General features: G+C 45.8%; 2 protein-coding genes across 2 annotated transcripts in view; one reads left to right on the top strand and one right to left on the bottom strand.

The window, feature by feature from the left end:
- Window positions 1–4,970, bottom strand: part of XPO7 (exportin 7) — a 39,402-nt gene extending 34,432 nt beyond the window's left edge. Inside the window, exon 1 of the mRNA XM_075272709.1 lies at window positions 4,876–4,970. Within this exon, the coding sequence (XP_075128810.1) occupies window positions 4,876–4,893 (18 nt within the window). The 5' untranslated portion in view covers window positions 4,894–4,970. The remainder of the gene's footprint in view (window positions 1–4,875) is intronic.
- Window positions 4,971–5,099: 129 nt separating this feature from the next.
- DOK2 (docking protein 2) overlaps window positions 5,100–16,474 on the top strand; it is a 41,008-nt gene continuing 29,633 nt past the window's right edge. The window contains exon 1 of the mRNA XM_075272723.1: window positions 5,100–5,185. The gene's annotated coding sequence lies outside the window, so the exon portion shown is untranslated. The remainder of the gene's footprint in view (window positions 5,186–16,474) is intronic.

The following is a 16,474-nucleotide window of genomic DNA, read 5'->3' as shown; positions in this document are numbered from 1 at the left end:
CGACCTAAAGGAGTTTTCTGGTACTTCTATACTGATGACTTATCCTTAGGTTATCCATAGATGATTTGGTAGGGGGTCATGACTCCAGGACCCCCTTCCCCCCAGATTGGAGGATCCAAGAAGCCGCAGTGTTTAGGTGAGTGCTGCGGTCTTTTCAGTGAATACCAGGCACGATGCCGTATGTATCATAGGCTTGGTTTTCACTTGAATGGGGCTGAGCTGCTGCTGTGCCATGTGACCAATAAATACGACGTCATCAGCAAAGGGAAGAGGCCACAGAACTTGTAAACGAGCTGATCGTTGGCTGTCCCAGGTGTCGGACACATACTGATTAGAGATGAGCGAACACTGTTCGGATCAGCCGTTCCGAACAGCACACACCCATAGAAATGAACGGAAGCAGCTGGCACGTACACTTTGCCGGCGGCCGGTCACTTAACCCCCCGCGTGCCAGCTACGTCCATTCATTTCTATGGGAGTGTGCTGTTCGGAACAGCTGATCCGAACAGCGTTCGCTCATCTCTAATACTGATGAACGTATTTGCAGGTATAATTGACATGCCGCATTATTCAAAAGAGTTTTTGAAATCGCAGCTTTTCCGGTTAGTTTTTTTCTGCAACGTGTGGATGGGATTAGCCCGAATCTTATTCACTTTGCTGGTACTAGAATACGCAACGTGGGGCTAGACAGGCCGCCATGATTTCCCCCAAACACACTGATAGATACATTTAATTTTGACATTAAACAAAACAGCAGCTCATTATTACAGGTGTGACCTGGTGCCAGTGAGCATACATATAAGATGTAATCTCCCTCTACTCCATGAGGCTACAACTCCGTCATAGAGCTAGGTCTTCATGGCGCCTCTGTGGTGAACCGAAACCCATCCTTGTACTATGTAGACAGGCAGTCGGGAAATGTTTTTTGGTCCGGAGGCCGCCTCAGGTTCCGGCCTAAAATATGGGTAGCTGTGACTGGATGCCGGTGCAGTGCACTCTGCTCCGGATTAGGCCCCAATGAATTGTCTTAGTCGGGAGGAGGGAGCGTCTTCAGGTTGGATTCGTGAGGCAACTCCGCCTGAAGAATGAGCACCTCACTTCTTTTTCCAGGAGCCGGAACAAACGGCACCCAGAGAAAAGAACTGACTGTTTCCCATTGATTTCAATGGGAGCCATCTTTTTGGTCAGGATTTTGAGGCGGATACAGCCTCAAAATCCTGACCAAAATACCCCTTAGGGAGAGGACAACTTCTGTCCATACTGATGTCTCTGCTCAGCCGAGGACCCCTTTATACACTATAGAGCGTATACCATGTGATTCTGTAAAGTTATTACTCCAGAATTAGACAGTACAAGGTGTATTTCAGCAGTGCAATAAGATAAGCGGCTGCCAGATCAGCTGAGGAAGGGAGATAAGCGGCTGCCACACATCTGACAGGCTTATCACAGGAGACACAAAAACTGAACCCTGTTTTTGCAGGGGGACAGTCTGAGCATATAGACAGATATAGGACTGTCACTACAGTGTGTGAATAATCTCATACCTAGGGTCAATTTAAAGGACTTGTCAAGGACTAAGATACTGACAAGCTGCCTTAATAAGAGACAGTGTGCTTTATTTTTCTTTAAACGATTGCTCTCAATGTACAATGTCAGAACTGTCCATCAGAGGTATACGTCAGGAATAATTCCTGTATACATGTGAGGATAGTCACACAGAGCCCATGACTTGTGCCGAGACACGCGCCTCCACCCTCACTATCTCACCCCCGTCACTTTGGTTTATGCTACGTCTTCAAAGTCGAATTCGCCTCCTCCCTCCTCTCTGTGCGCCAATAAGATACCACACGGTGCTCTTTAAAAGTATACAAGGACCGGTGAGGAAGCGCAAGGTGGAAATACGCAAATATCCAAGGCTCGGGTACAGCTCCCAAAATGGTGACCGGAGATCGCAACACTGATGTCTAAAGAAGGGTTAATCTCCACAGCAATGAGAGGCTGTGTATAGTTCAGGTCAGGATTTTGGTCAGGAATACGCCTCAAAATCAGCCTTCTAAGGGTGCATTCACACGGAGTAATGTGCCGCGTGATCTGGCACGTATACGCCATGTGAGATTTTGAGCACCGTAAATGCTCCCATTGATTTCAATGGGAGCCTGGATCATACATGCCACATTATTCTGCGGCCCGCAAAATCACGGCCGCAAAATAACGCGCCGTATACGAGACTAACTCCCATTGAAATCAATGGGAGTGTTTACGGCGCTCAAAATCTCACACGGCGTATACGTGCCAGGTCACGCGGCACGTTACTCCGTGTGAATGCACCCTTATAGAGTTCTATTGGAAGGCTTTTTTTTGGAGGCCGATTTTGAGGCGGATTCCTGACCAAATAACTCCATGTGAACTCAGCCTTTGTAAACTCTGCACCGCAGGTCAATTTCCGATTTTCCCCGTAGCTTGTGAATGAGACTTGTTTAGATCTCATCCACTGTATCAAGCTGTGGATTTTCCACCCACAAGTCCTGCAACAAAGCTTTTGCAGCTTTTACATCCGTGTAGATCAGATTAAAACCTCATTCACATACTGCAAAAAAAAAAAACCTGCAGCAAAAACTGAATTTAAATGTGCCCACTTAGGCCATGTTCACACGTCGTGATTAAAAACTGTGTCCACATAGAGAATGGTGCGAATTTAACACTCGGTTCACGCTAGTATCGCTTCTCCGTTGTTCAGGTCCATCAATGGAGAGGTGGTCCGCTAATACAGCCCAGCAGACCACACGGACTATAATGGGGGCCATCTAGTCATACAGGACTTTTTCCGCCACCGATTTTCATCAGACTCTGCGACGGAGATGTGACCATAGCCGTAAGGATTATAATACTGGTGACTTATCCTTAGGTCATCAATATGTGATCGTCCGAAACCTAGCACCCAAGATCAGATGTGTGAAGAGACCACAGGAAACGAGTCCATTGTGCTGAATGAACACCTGAGCACCACCATCACCTCAACTAGCTGGTGTGTGGCTATCCCAGGTGTCCGACTCTCACCGATCAAATGCTGCTGACCTGTTGTAAAGGCAGGCCATCAATATCCATCCCTTTAGGGTCCATTCACACGGAGGAAAATGGTAAGGAATTTTCCGCTAGCGGAACCCATTGAAATCAATGGGAGGCTTAATTTTCAGCGTGGAAAATTCCACACCAAATTCCTCACCAATTATTAGGCTGATTTATTAGACCCTTTTTAGGCTGGGTTCACAGAGTTTTTTGGTCAGGAATCCGCCTCAAAATCAGCCTCCAAATAGAACTCTATTGGGAGGTTTTTTTCTCGAGGCAGAATCCTGACCAAAAAACTCCATGTGAACCCACCGCCCCAAATGTGTTATGCTCAGGTGATGGAGGTTTTCCCCTATGGCTACTCAACAGAACTTTAAACATTTTCGGCATTTCTAAATTTCAATAGAGTAGCCAAGGGGAAAACCTCAAAAAGAAAACAAGTTAAAAAAAAAAATCACTTATTTTATTTAAAAAAACACACAGGTTCCTAAACACTACCATCATTGCCACCGATCACAGACCACCAAAAATGAAAGCTGAGCTCTGATTGGTTAGCATAAGCAGCAAGGCCATTAGGCGTTGCGTCCGTCGTGTTCACTTACTGATGGGAAAGAAACGGTCACATACATAAAGGGGCTTCCGTATTATAGACACTTATCCTGTAAATCACTGGGGTACAATCACTGGGACCCCCAGCGATCAGGAGAATGGGGTCCTGAGAGTCCCCCTGAACCAAGCACCAGTGCTCTATTCACTTGTATGGGACTTCCAGGACTGCAAACATGGCGGCAGCTGCTTCATTTTACATGGAAGATGTTTGGGGGACCCTTCTCCTGTTTAGACCCCCAGTGATGGGACACTTATCCTCTATATAACTGTGCGTACCCCTGTAAACGCACGCCTGTCCTCCATAGGGATGCATGTTACTTTTTTTTACGGAGAGCCTGGAATTGCATCGTCTGTTGTCCTATTTAATAAACTTAATAAATTAACCCTCCCCCTTCCCAAAACAAACCCCCCACGGAATACGCCAAATACTCTTTTGGCCTCTGTCCATATACTGAGGGCCCATGGGTCCGTTTAACTGACGTACCAGTGACCGTATACAACAAATACTATGAATACTGAAAAAACGTGCGTGAAAAAAACCCTAAAAAGGTGTTAAAGGGGGGCAATTTAAGTGATAACACCCACCCCAATGGCGGCCACCCCAGTCACACTGCTGCGTTTCCTAACCGTGCGATGCCCTTGGGGCGAGTCTTCTGTAGTGAACGTTGCGATGAGTAACGATGATCAATGCTCATTTCATGATGAGTTGTCGTTACGGTACTAAAAATGACAGTTTGTGCCAATGGAAACCTGCACCAGCAGTCAGGTGAGTGCCCAGTAGGGGGCGCTGTAGCCAGGCATGTCACATATCGGTTTCCCAGGTCATAGGTAGCCATGTAGGTAGGTAACCCTGCAGGTAAGTGTCATGGCAGTGCTGACAGTGAGCGGTGCACTTCACCTGCAGCTCCATGTCATTCCCAAGTGCACACACCTCATCCAGTGCCATGAGGAGGACATGGTGCCAGTGTGTGCCCAGTGCAGCCCTGCAGTGCTCTGCCCATAGACACCCCCTATGTTTATATACACAGTGCACTGTCTGCAGGCCTCAGGCTCCTGTCACCCTGTGCTGACACACTGTCACCCAGCAGCTTCCCACACAGGGCCCAGCGCCAGCTCCCCAGGCCCCCAGCAGTGCCCATCTGCCGCCTCTCTCCCTCCTCCTGCAGCACATCCCTGCACAGCAACAGGATCCCCCCTCACCTGCACAGGATCCGCCATCTTGCTCCATTCATGCTCCTCTGTCCCCCCGAGGAACAATCTACGCCTGCGCAACACCTCACACGGCGTACTGCGCAGGCGCCATCAGGGATCCCCGCAACCATAGACAACAGAGGCGGGGCTGAAGTCGCAGCGCCGCCACATTGGTTAGGGGTGAAGGTCCCGAGCGGCCATCTTGGTAGAGGGCGCGTGAGGGAAAGCCGACATCTTTGTCGAGGGAAGTGAGTAGCGATAGCGGCGGGGGAGAAGCGAAAACCCACACTCGCGGTTATGACTGAAGTTGCCGAGGCAGGTAAAAAGCGCCATGTTGGTTGAGGAAATAAAAATAGGATCCATCTTGCAGGGAGCGGGCGCCATCTTGGAAAATGAGAGAGATGACAGCAAAGAGCAGCAATGTCTATTTATTACAAGTTATAACAATTTTCACAGATTTTTTTTTGCAGTATGGTTTGACACACAGCCATGATACCAGTCTTTATAAGTTTACGCAATTTGACGTATAGTTGCGATGTGGCGGGCAGTGGGCGGTGTGGAATTTTTTTGGTACATAAACCCCGCCCACAGGTTTAAGCCACGCCTTTATAGTGACACCACCGAGCACTGAGAGAGTCGCCCCCTAGCTTTGTGAATTTACGTAAGGCTAGGGCTAAACCGCCATCTTGGCAGCGACTCCCGTCACGTAATCAAATACCGTTGGGTCGCCATTTAACGCCGTTGCTAATGTTAGCAAGTGGAATCATATTGTGATCCCCAAGGGTGCTGAAACGTGACTTTAAGTCGGGCATTTTTCATACCTCCCAACTTTTGAAGAACCGAAAGAGGGACAAAATGTGTGGCACGGCAAATTTAGCCCCGCCCACTTTTGTGTTGACTCCGCCCATTCTCATTCATGTGCCCGCACACAGTATAATTCTCCTACAGTCACCCATAAATTATATGTCCTCCCTCTATCTCTCCCCCAGTTTCATATACACCCTTCATCTCTGCCCCCAGATTCATGTCCCTCCATCTCTGCCCCCAGATTCATGTCCCCCAATCTCTGCCCCCAGATTCATGTCCCCCACATCTCTGCCCCCAGATTCATGTCCCCTCCATCTCTGCCCCTAGTTCCCCCAATCTCTGCCCCCAGATTCATGTCCCCCAATCTCTGCCCCCAGATTCATGTCCCCCACATCTCTGCCCCCAGATTCATGTCCCCTCCATCTCTGCCCCTAGTTCCCCCAATCTCTGCCCCCAGATTCATGTCCCCCAATCTCTGCCCCCAGATTCATGTCCCCACATCTCTGCCCCCAGATTCATGTCCCCCAATCTCTGCCCCCAGATTCATGTCCCCACATCTCTGCCCCCAGATTCATGTCCCCACATCTCTGCCCCCAGATTCATGTCCCCACATCTCTGCCCCCAGATTCATGTCCCCCCATCTCTGCCCCAGATTCATGTCCCCACATCTCTGCCCCCAGATTCATGTCCCTCCATCTCTGCCCCCAGATTCATGTCCCCACATCTCTGCCCCCAGATTCATGTCCCCCCATCTCTGCCCCAGATTCATGTCCCCCCATCTCTGCCCCCAGATTCATGTCCCCTCCATCTCTGCCCCCAGATTCATGTCCCCTCCATCTCTGCCCCCAGATTCATGTCCCCCCCATCTCTGCCCACAGATTCATGGCCCTCCATCTCTGCCCCAAGATTCATGCCCCCCCATCTCTGCCCCCAGATTCATGTCCCCCAATCTCTGCCCCCAGATTCATGTCCCTCCATCTCTGCCCCCAGATTCATGTCCCCCCCATCTCTTCCCCCAGATTCATGTTCCCTCCATCTCTGCCCCCAGATTCATGTCCCCTCCATCTCTACCCCCAGATTCATGTCCCCCCATCTCTGCCCACAGATTCATGGCCCTCCATCTCTGCCCCAAGATTCATGCCCCCCCATCTCTGCCCCCAGATTCATGTCCTATCCATCTCTGCCCCCAGATTCATGTCCCCTCCATCTTTGCCCCCAGATTCATGTCCCCCATCTCTGCCCCCAGATTCATGTCCCCTCCATCTCTACCCCCAGATTCATGTCCCCCCCATCTCTGCCCACAGATTCATGTCCCCTCCATCTCTGCCCCCAGATTCATGCCCCCCCATCTCTGCCCCCAGATTCATGTCCCCCCATCTCTGCCCCCAGATTCATGTCCCCTCCATCTCTGCCCCCAGTGTCATGCCGTCCTCTCCTTTATCTGCCCCCAGTTTCACGTTCCACCTCAGTGTACACATTACACTTACCTTCTCCTCGTTCCCTCGCTGCTCTCTCACTCGCACACAGTTGTAGATGCGATGTGACGTCATCACATCACGTCTACACAGCCAGTAGGCAGCATGCAGCGGCGATGCAAGGAGCTGAACTGTGTCAGCTCCTTGCTTAAGCTGCGTATGTGTTCAACTCAGATCTGCGTCCTCTGGACGCAGATCTGAGTTGAAATCGGGACATACCTCCCTCCAACCGGGACCGCGGGACACGTCACCGGAATCGTGAATGTCACGCGGAAATCGGGACGGTTGGGAGGTAGGCATTTTTTGCGACTTGAAGTTACGGCACCCACTTTTGCAAAGGAGTCGCAGGGCAACACAGCGATCTTTGGTATAGTCGTCGCGGTAACCTCGATTAAGAAGGGATATTTGGTAGTCACGGTCAAAATCACCATGTAGCCCTAGCCTAAAGGGGTTGTGCCGGCTACTCGTCCACCAACGTGGCAAATGGAAAGACACAACTGCACACGGGACCAAGGCAACCATCCAACACCAACTTGTATCATACCTGAAACCCAATAAAATGGTTATGCCCCGTGCATGATATTCGATGGCATTAGACGGTTGCCTCCGTAACTGTCCGGTCCAGCGTGCAGGAGCCGATCTCTACCCTTAATATCATATGCCTACACCACTTTTTTAAAGGGGCATTCTAGGAAACCTTTATCTCCTACATCACCTGTAAATGTACTTCCGAACCCCTGTTTTGGAGGTGTTTGCCTGCACCATTGGCTATTCATTCTCCCTGACGCTCCATTCAGACCGATGGAGATAGCTGTCTATATCGATGGACCACCAAAGCTTCATCAGTGAGAGTTTGACCTCGAGGACCCCCGACGATCAGCAGAATAAAGAGGGTACACCGTTCTGTGTATGTGTCTACGCATGAGACCATCACATAGCCCCGTTTACCACAACCTGTTCATTTGGCCAAATAAATGCTGATACCTATGCTAAGGGCCCCTTCACACGGAGTTTATGCTCCGCTCATTCAGACACGTATACACGAGCGCTTTAATACACATCCCATTCACTTCAATGGGAGCGCCATATTAGAGTTGCCATATTCTGACATCTGGAACTTTTTTATATGTTCTGTGAATAAGGATGCATAGCTTGTCTAGGTGTATTTTTTATACCATTTTGGGGAATATCTATCACTTTGATCACTTTTTATTCAAATTTTTATCCGAGATGAAATAGTCAATAAAATTTTTTTACTTTGATTTGACTTTTTTGATTTTTTTTTTTTCTCACTACAGCATTCACCGTATGGGAAGAACATGTTTTCAGACACAGGGATACCTCATGTGTTTCACAGTGTGTTTTTCACTTTTATATGTTTTCTATGGAAAGGGGAGTGATTAAATTTTGTTTATTCTTTTTATTTATATATTGTGAGAAGGTGACAGGCAGAGTGCTGGAGTCCAGATATATCAGCCCCAGGTTTCTGACCTATGTGTGGTCCAGGGCGGGTCTGGAGTAGGCCTCAGTCCGGGTGTAGATCCTTCGCTCATTACTAGGCCAGAAAAGGCTGCAGCTCTTGCATTGTGTGCAGATCCATGGGGTGACAGGAGGTGGATGGATCTGTCCTATAACCCTGAGTCCGGTGAGACTATATTGCTCCAGTTTTGTTTGTGTGGCTGGTAGTAAGCCACACGTATAGTTAGATTATCAGTTTCTGTTTAGTTAGTTGCTCAGATGAGCAGATTTTCATTTTGTTTTTGCCTGAAGTTAAGACTGTATTGTGTTTTGCTTATTTGTGACTGAAGTCAAGGCTTATTTATTTTCCTGTTTGTTGTTGTTTTTTAATAAACCAGTTTGCTGCACATTTTGTGTCCCTGTCTTGACTGTTTTGGTCCGCACCACTGCTTCTACTGAGCTAACTTCCCCACTATATACAGTGTACATACATACATATATATGTTACTGTAGATCCTGTAGGGTCTTGAATCCCAGGAGGTCTGATCACTAATGCATTGCAAAATACTGGCACTCCTGTTACAGGCTGCATAGGGAACATGGCGCCTCAGTCAGATTTACCTGAGGCGTCAAGTGTATTATAAAGCAAAGACCCGGCCACTATGGAGCCACTCAGCTCCTGAGTGGCTACCAACTTTAAATACCCTACATCCACTGTAATAGTAAGGCAGATGTCAGAAAGGGGTTAACTTTGATAAGTTGTAGATAAGAGGCTGCTATTACACAGAATGAGGCAATAAATCAATTAACCAGGTGCAAGAGAATTACAGCTCTCTTCCATAGAGTTGTATGTGTGCGGCTGAATATGGACATAATTTAAACACAACAGTTAGTTTGAAAATAAGACCCCACGTAGCGGGCCGCAACAAAAAGCGATGTGGGAAAAACAGCGGCAGCAACACATCAGTTTTTCCCGCAGAATCCTTAACAGAAAGAATGCAGAGGTTTCCTCTATGGACTTTCTGCTTCCATTAGACCTATAGGGAAACCGCCAGTGTTTCTGTAGGTATAATTGACATGCTGTGATTTCCAAAACCTGAACGGTTTGGGAAATCGCAGTGTGCCCTCTGCACATATTTTTCTGCAAAGTATGGATGGGATTCACTAGAGTCCCACCTCAGTTTCCGGACCTAAAAACGGGTAGCTGTGACTGGATGCCGCTGCAGTGCACCGGCATCCAGTCGCGTGCTCCGCTCCGGATTAGGCCCAAAGTATGGGTCTAGTATGGAGTAGGGTGTGTCTTCAGGCGGATTCACGAGGTGACTCCGCCTGAAGAATGAGCGTGCCGCTTCTTCTTTCTGGGAGCCGGAACCAACTGCTCCCGGAAAAAAAGAACTGATCGGCTCCCAACATGTCGGGTTTTGCTGTCCCCTTGAAAAGTCAGACATCTTTGGGAACGGACAGTTAAGGACACCCACGGACAGTAAAAGAATGCACCTGATGTCCAATTAAATCAATGCAAAATGTCACGGACACAGCTAGTGTCTGATGCTAATGTCTGCACGAGATTTTGCACGGACATTAGCAGCGGACACTAGCTGTCGGACACCGACGGTAGTGTGAACGCCCCCTACATAAAAATGATGACATATTGCAAGCTTTCGGGACAACTAAAAAAGGTCCCTTGATACCATGCCGAAAGCTCGCAATATGTCATCCTTTTTATTTAGCCATTAAAAAAGGTATCAACTACTGAAGACTCCTCAAGATATACTGTATACTATTCACCTTTACTACTCATGTATGACACGTTCTTTATAACTGGAGGTACGCGGTGAAGAAGACCTGTCACAGTACATTGTGCTTCAACTTGTGAGATGATAAAGGTTCACGTTTCCGTCGGAGTCTCCGTCCATCGAAATGTGTGCTGAAATCAGTGGACAATAAAAGTCCGGCACACACGGCTTCTTCATCTACTGCTTCAGTTTAGAAATGGGGTCTGTTGGATTCCATACGTAAACACTATTTTGAGATCTGCCTGTCCGTTGTTCTGGTTCTCCAACAGACCAGAACAAGGGACAGCCAACGTTAGTGTGAACGTAGAGTCAATTGGAAAAACATAAATGCTCACAGTATGCAGAAAGCACCCTCTAGTGTCAGCTGTCAAAAACTGCCAGGAGACCTCTCTTCCCCTATCAGGAGAGACTCTCAGGCTGTAGGTTGATACTGTATTGGATTCTATTAGCAGTGCATCATCATATTATTTTTGTAAGGTTGGGGGGGAGATAGGCCATGCAAATTTTCAGTTTTGTCTCTACTACTATGACACCCACCTAGGACTTACGACCTATTCACACATCCTCATTTAGTGGACATGTGATGTCTGTGTTACTCATGGCCTGCCTATGAACCCACTGACTTGAGGTGCGTGCAGAAGGAGACAGGATCTATTTCGGTCTGTTTTATAGACACGGACACCAATTAATGTCTATAGGATAGTAAAAATCCCAGACCACATCTGTTTCTCCAAATCTTTTTAGTTTTTTTAGAAAATACTAATTAAAAAATTCAAAAAGTTTTAACGAGCTTGTTTTGCGTTACCTTATTCTAATACACATAACATGTTTAAATTTCTATCTACGGGCTCTTTTTTGCAGCGAGTTGCATCATTTTGTGCCATTATGGTCTTTTCTAATCACTTTCTGTTAATTGGGGAGGAAACCGAATAATGGCTTTTTTTTTTTTTTTTTTTTTTCATTCTGGAATTTACTGTATGGGATACATTTTTAGGTGTGTGATTTCATTTTTTTTGTATATTTTTATATGTCAATTGGGAAAGAGAAATTTGACTTTTTATTTTTTTTAATATTTGTAATGTAATTGCTCATACCAATATACTACAAATTTATAGATGAGTGAACACTATTCGAAACAGCGGTTTGGAATAGCACGCTCCCATAGAAATGAATGGAAGTGGCCGGCACACGGGGGGTTAAGCGGCCGGCTGCCGGCAAAGCTACATCCATTCATTTCTATGGGAGCGTGCTATTCGAAACGTCTGTTTCGAGTAGTGTTCGCTCATCTCTAACTACAATGCTTCTGCATTGCAGTATATTGTTCATTTACCTAGCTTCTATGATGACAAACCAGGGAGCCGTCAATCAACTCAAATGTGTGTATAATACAGCTGTCACCTGCCGCATATGGTGCAGCCTAAGCTCCAGAGCCCATGCCATATTGCTTCAGTGCACATCCACTATACTTGGATGTCGCCAAAGGGTTAAGTTGGTTGTACCACAAACACAACCTATCCCATACCCTGTGGATAAAGACTGGTGAAAGGACCTCCATTGATCATGGTATCTTAGGGTCCATTCACACGAAGGAAAATGGTGAGGAATTTGGTGTGCAATTTCAGCGCTGAAAAAAAAAGCCTCCCATTAATTTCAATGGGTTCCTTTTTCTGAAAAAGGAACCCATTGAAGTCAATGGGAGGCTTTGTTTTCAACGCTGAAATCCCACACCAAATTCCTCACCATTTTCCTTCGTGTGAATGGACCCATAAGGGATAAGTTGTATTTGTGATACAACCCCTTTAACTGTAGTATTGTCAGAATGCTCTCAGGATGAGTAAGATCATGGGGTGCATCGAAAAAACATCAAGAACAAAGTTTTGCCATTTTACAAATCCCTTTTCAGGGCCCCTTCACACGGCGTAAGCGCTCGGCTCATTCCGAGCCGTACACGCGAGCGCTTCTAAACACTTCCCAGTCACTTCAATGGGAGCGCTCGTAAAGCCAGCTTTACGCGCGCTCCCATTGAAGTGAATAGGAAGTGTTTAGTAGCGCTCGCGTGTACGGCTCGAAATGAGCCGAGTGCTTACGCCGTGTGAAGGGGCCCTGAGACTGTATATGGAATATTGTACACTAGTGCACAAGGAAGACATAGTATAAGGCAAGGCAGGCATCCAGACTAATAAATAGTGAATTATATTACCCAGAAAAGTTCTGAAAATTAGGGGGTTTTAGCTTAGAAAAAGTGAAGTGGAACCTATTATTTACCTATTACCTGTTACTTACAGTTCCGGGCTAGAGTTTGGACACCCCTTTTCATTGCATGGTTTTTCTTGTCATTGTAAAAAAAGATAATGTTTATGTTTTCAGTTTTTTGGCCCTTTTTGTGTACTACTTCACCAGTTGATTGCACTGGTTGAGATTCACCAAATGATTTGCCAAAGACCATTTCGCTTTAAAGAGGACCTTTCACCTCCTGGGTCACATGCGGTTTTATATACCACTAGAAAGCCGACAGTGCGCTGAATTCAGCCAACAGTTGGCTTTCTAGTGGTGTATTACACTGCATGTGCCCCAAATAGTGAAAGGTCCTCTTTAAAAGGTCTGTCAGGAACGCCCTTCCTCACAGTAGCGTCTATAGCACTGTACTGGGAGAGGGGTGAGGAACGACCCCTCCCCTCCTGATAGTACTCGTCCATAGACGAGTCCTGGGGGGTGGCGTTCCTCAGCGTCATCGCTAGGCGGTTAGCAACGCCCCCTCTCACAGTAAAGACGCTGCTGTTAGGAGGGGCGTTCCTGACTGACTGACTGTCAGCAACACCCTTCTGACAGTGAAGAGCTACGGTACTGGCACCAATAGCTCTTCACCGGGGACACAGAATAGGAAAACCAATAGTGCTCTGAATTCAGTGCACTGTCGGCTTTCTAGTGCTATATTACACTGCATGTGCCCCAAATAGTGAAAGGTCTTCTTTAAAACGTCGGGGACAGACACAAAGAAAGATGAACACGTAATAATGCAAAATTTTTACACCTTCTGTGTTGACACCAGTAAGAGAGAAGTGAAGACAAAACTGTGTCCACTAACCACGTCATTATTTCCATACCGTATGTGTAAGTTTTTTTTTTCTTTTGTAACAAATAATACTTGTGAAAATTGTGTGTGTGACAGTACACCTTCAATAAGTGACTGTCTCAACACATAAAAGTGACAGTCTCATTGTGTGCTAATCCAGTTAGTAACATATAGTGAAGGACAGCTCTGGAGAACAACCTGCTGTTCTATAAAGTGTAATAGTGACATTTTAGAATAAGCTTCCCTTCATGTGTATGTGTGGAGTAACACTGTTTACGTGATTTTTATCCTACACTAGCCCCTGCCCGCGACTTCATCTGCGTGTTGTTGGCGTCAATGATCTGCCTATATTCAACAAATTGCTGCAGTCGATGGTTTGCCTGCTGCGGTGTTTCGTCAGCTCTCAAGCTGTCCTGCTGCTGAACTTGTTCCTCACTCTGTGCCTGTGATTGTTCCGGTATCTCAGCAGCTCGCTGGGACGCCATATAATGAGCGTGTTGTTGGTGTTGATGCTCTTCCTGCTCCGGCGTTTTGGCAGCTCTCAAGCTGGCCTGCTGCTGAACTCATTCCTCGTGCTGTGCCCGTGATTGTTCTGGCATCTCAGCAGCTCGCTAGGAAGCCATAAAATGAGCGTGTTGTTGGTGTTGATAATCTACCTGCTCCAGCATTTCGCCAGCTGTCAATCTGGCCTGCCGCTAAACTCATTCCTTGTTCCATAGAACTACAGGAGCGTACTGCACACGCGTGCATAAGCGGCCTCCAAAAGATGGCTGCCAGCCGGCCTGTGCACTTGGCTCTGCCTGGGTCCTGATGGCAGAGACGACTGCACAGGCGCACAAGTCTGACCCCAGAAGAAGATGAAGAGGCTGTTGCTGAAGACGATGGAGGTTTCGCTGGAGAGAGTTCTCTCCCAGCATTGGGGACGCCCCCAGTGCTGTTTGAGCGCTGAGGCTCACCCACAGTGCTGCAAGAGAACTCATTTGCATACCGACAAAAAACGGATTTTTCACTGAACGGTGGACTGGAGACGACTTCTAAAGGTAGGAGACGAATAGCCTTTCTTAAGGCTATTCCGACGTGTCAACTAGAAAAAAAAAAGAGGTTAAATGGTAGAATCCCTTTAAAGGTATTTTCCCATCCAGTGTGTCAGCATGTTGCCTGTAGCAGATCAGATAATATGCAAATGCCATGGAGGGCCAAAGATTGCCACATCTTTGGCCCACCATGGCAAGATTGATTTGCACTTGAGAAAGGGCTATATGGACCGGAACGCGTTGTGCTAAATAAAGTCGTCTTCTATATTTATTTGGGGAAAGCGCTGTTCATTGCCTGTTTCCCTGGAGGCTGGTCCTTTCCTTTTACCTATCTCTCTGTAGCACACTCTCAGAAGAAGCAGCATGAATATAGTACAGTAGTAATAAACAATGCTGCTGTGAATCCAACGATGAGGTAAGATAGAACTTACTTGCCTTGAGACATGGCTGCGGCTTCTAGTATCTGTTTTATCCCTTCTTTTTCTTCTCTCCATAGACTTCTATGATGTATTATTAAAAAAAATAATATTTTTGGGAAAAAAATGTGAAATGACAGGTGCTTTCTGACTACTATTTATATTTAGACCTAAGAAACAACTAGCACCCAACCATTACAATAAAATATAATGACTTTTGTTTATATCCACTAAAATTGATGACATGACAAAACAATAAATAATATAACAATACAAATGGGGGAATAAATATCAGTGTACCAGAATAGCAGAACAGTCTACAGGTAGGTACAGAGTTGTAAAAAATATATCAAAAGTATATCAATTCATAAATGAAAGTGCAAGTGCAGTGTTATTAATGAAAAATACGCACATATGTACACAATGTACTTTAAAAACATCAGTATATATGATATGGTGAAAAAATAAGATGAATATCCTCCATAAATCTGGGTATATGAGGTGAACATCGAAAAGAGTCATATTCTTTCACATCTATAAAGATGATGTAGCCTGCAAACGCTATCAATTTATAAATCATGGAGATATTCTGTAACGTTCACGCAATGAGGCTCATGTCAAACAGTTATATCTCTGACATTATAAAATGTAAAAACTTTTGGTGTCATATGGAGGAGGAGATTCTCTTCTTTCATAAGACACTAAGATTGTAGTGCTACCTATAGTATTTCCAGAGATATCACTGGTTGGAAACACAGTCGGGTTTAGGATTTTTATATTATGCAGCTGTATATAAATCTAATCCTGAATGTGTTTTCAATCATATAAATAGAAAGCTTAGTGACATATGAAAGAAGGGAATCTCCTCTTTCATAGGACACCAAAAGCAAGTTTCTATGTTTTATAATACCGGAGATATAACTGTTTGAAGTGACCCTCCCCTCATTTTCTCTACATTTTACACAGCCCCGTACTCCAAGCCCGTACTTCATACATAGTGAGAGGAAGGAATAGTTTTCAATACAGAACAAGGGCAAGAGTAAAGAAGTGCAGGATTTCGCACAAAGGAGACAAAATGTGTTAATAAAGTCTATTACATAATTTATTCATGACATAAATACTGCAAGAAAATGAAAGTTTACTTGCACTTTAAGTTGTTATATCTAGAAGGAGTAAACTAGGGAACAAAGAGAAACTACTAACACAAAGTTCACAATATCAAAGTCTAATTGGGTGAACCTCTCAAGTTTCGTTTCAGGTTCAGGTGGTTCAGGACCAAGATTTGTTTCAGGTCAAACAATTGGCTTAAAATATAGTGTATAACAATCTAAGGACTCCTACAAGCTCCTAGGAACCTATCTATAAAACATATTGTAGAATACTGTCAGGGTTCCTAGGAACCTATCTATAAAACATAGTGTAGAATACTGTCAGGGCTCCTAGGGACCTATCTATAAAACATAGTGTAGAACACTGTCAGGACTCCTAGGAACCTATCTATAAAACATAGTGTAGAACACTGTCAGGGCTCCTAGGAACCTATCTATAA

Source organism: Leptodactylus fuscus, chromosome 5 (genome assembly GCF_031893055.1).
Source record: "Leptodactylus fuscus isolate aLepFus1 chromosome 5, aLepFus1.hap2, whole genome shotgun sequence".
Lineage (NCBI taxonomy): Eukaryota > Metazoa > Chordata > Amphibia > Anura > Leptodactylidae > Leptodactylus > Leptodactylus fuscus.
Note: the sequence above shows the minus strand (reverse complement) of the source record. Positions and strands in the feature narration are given on the sequence as shown.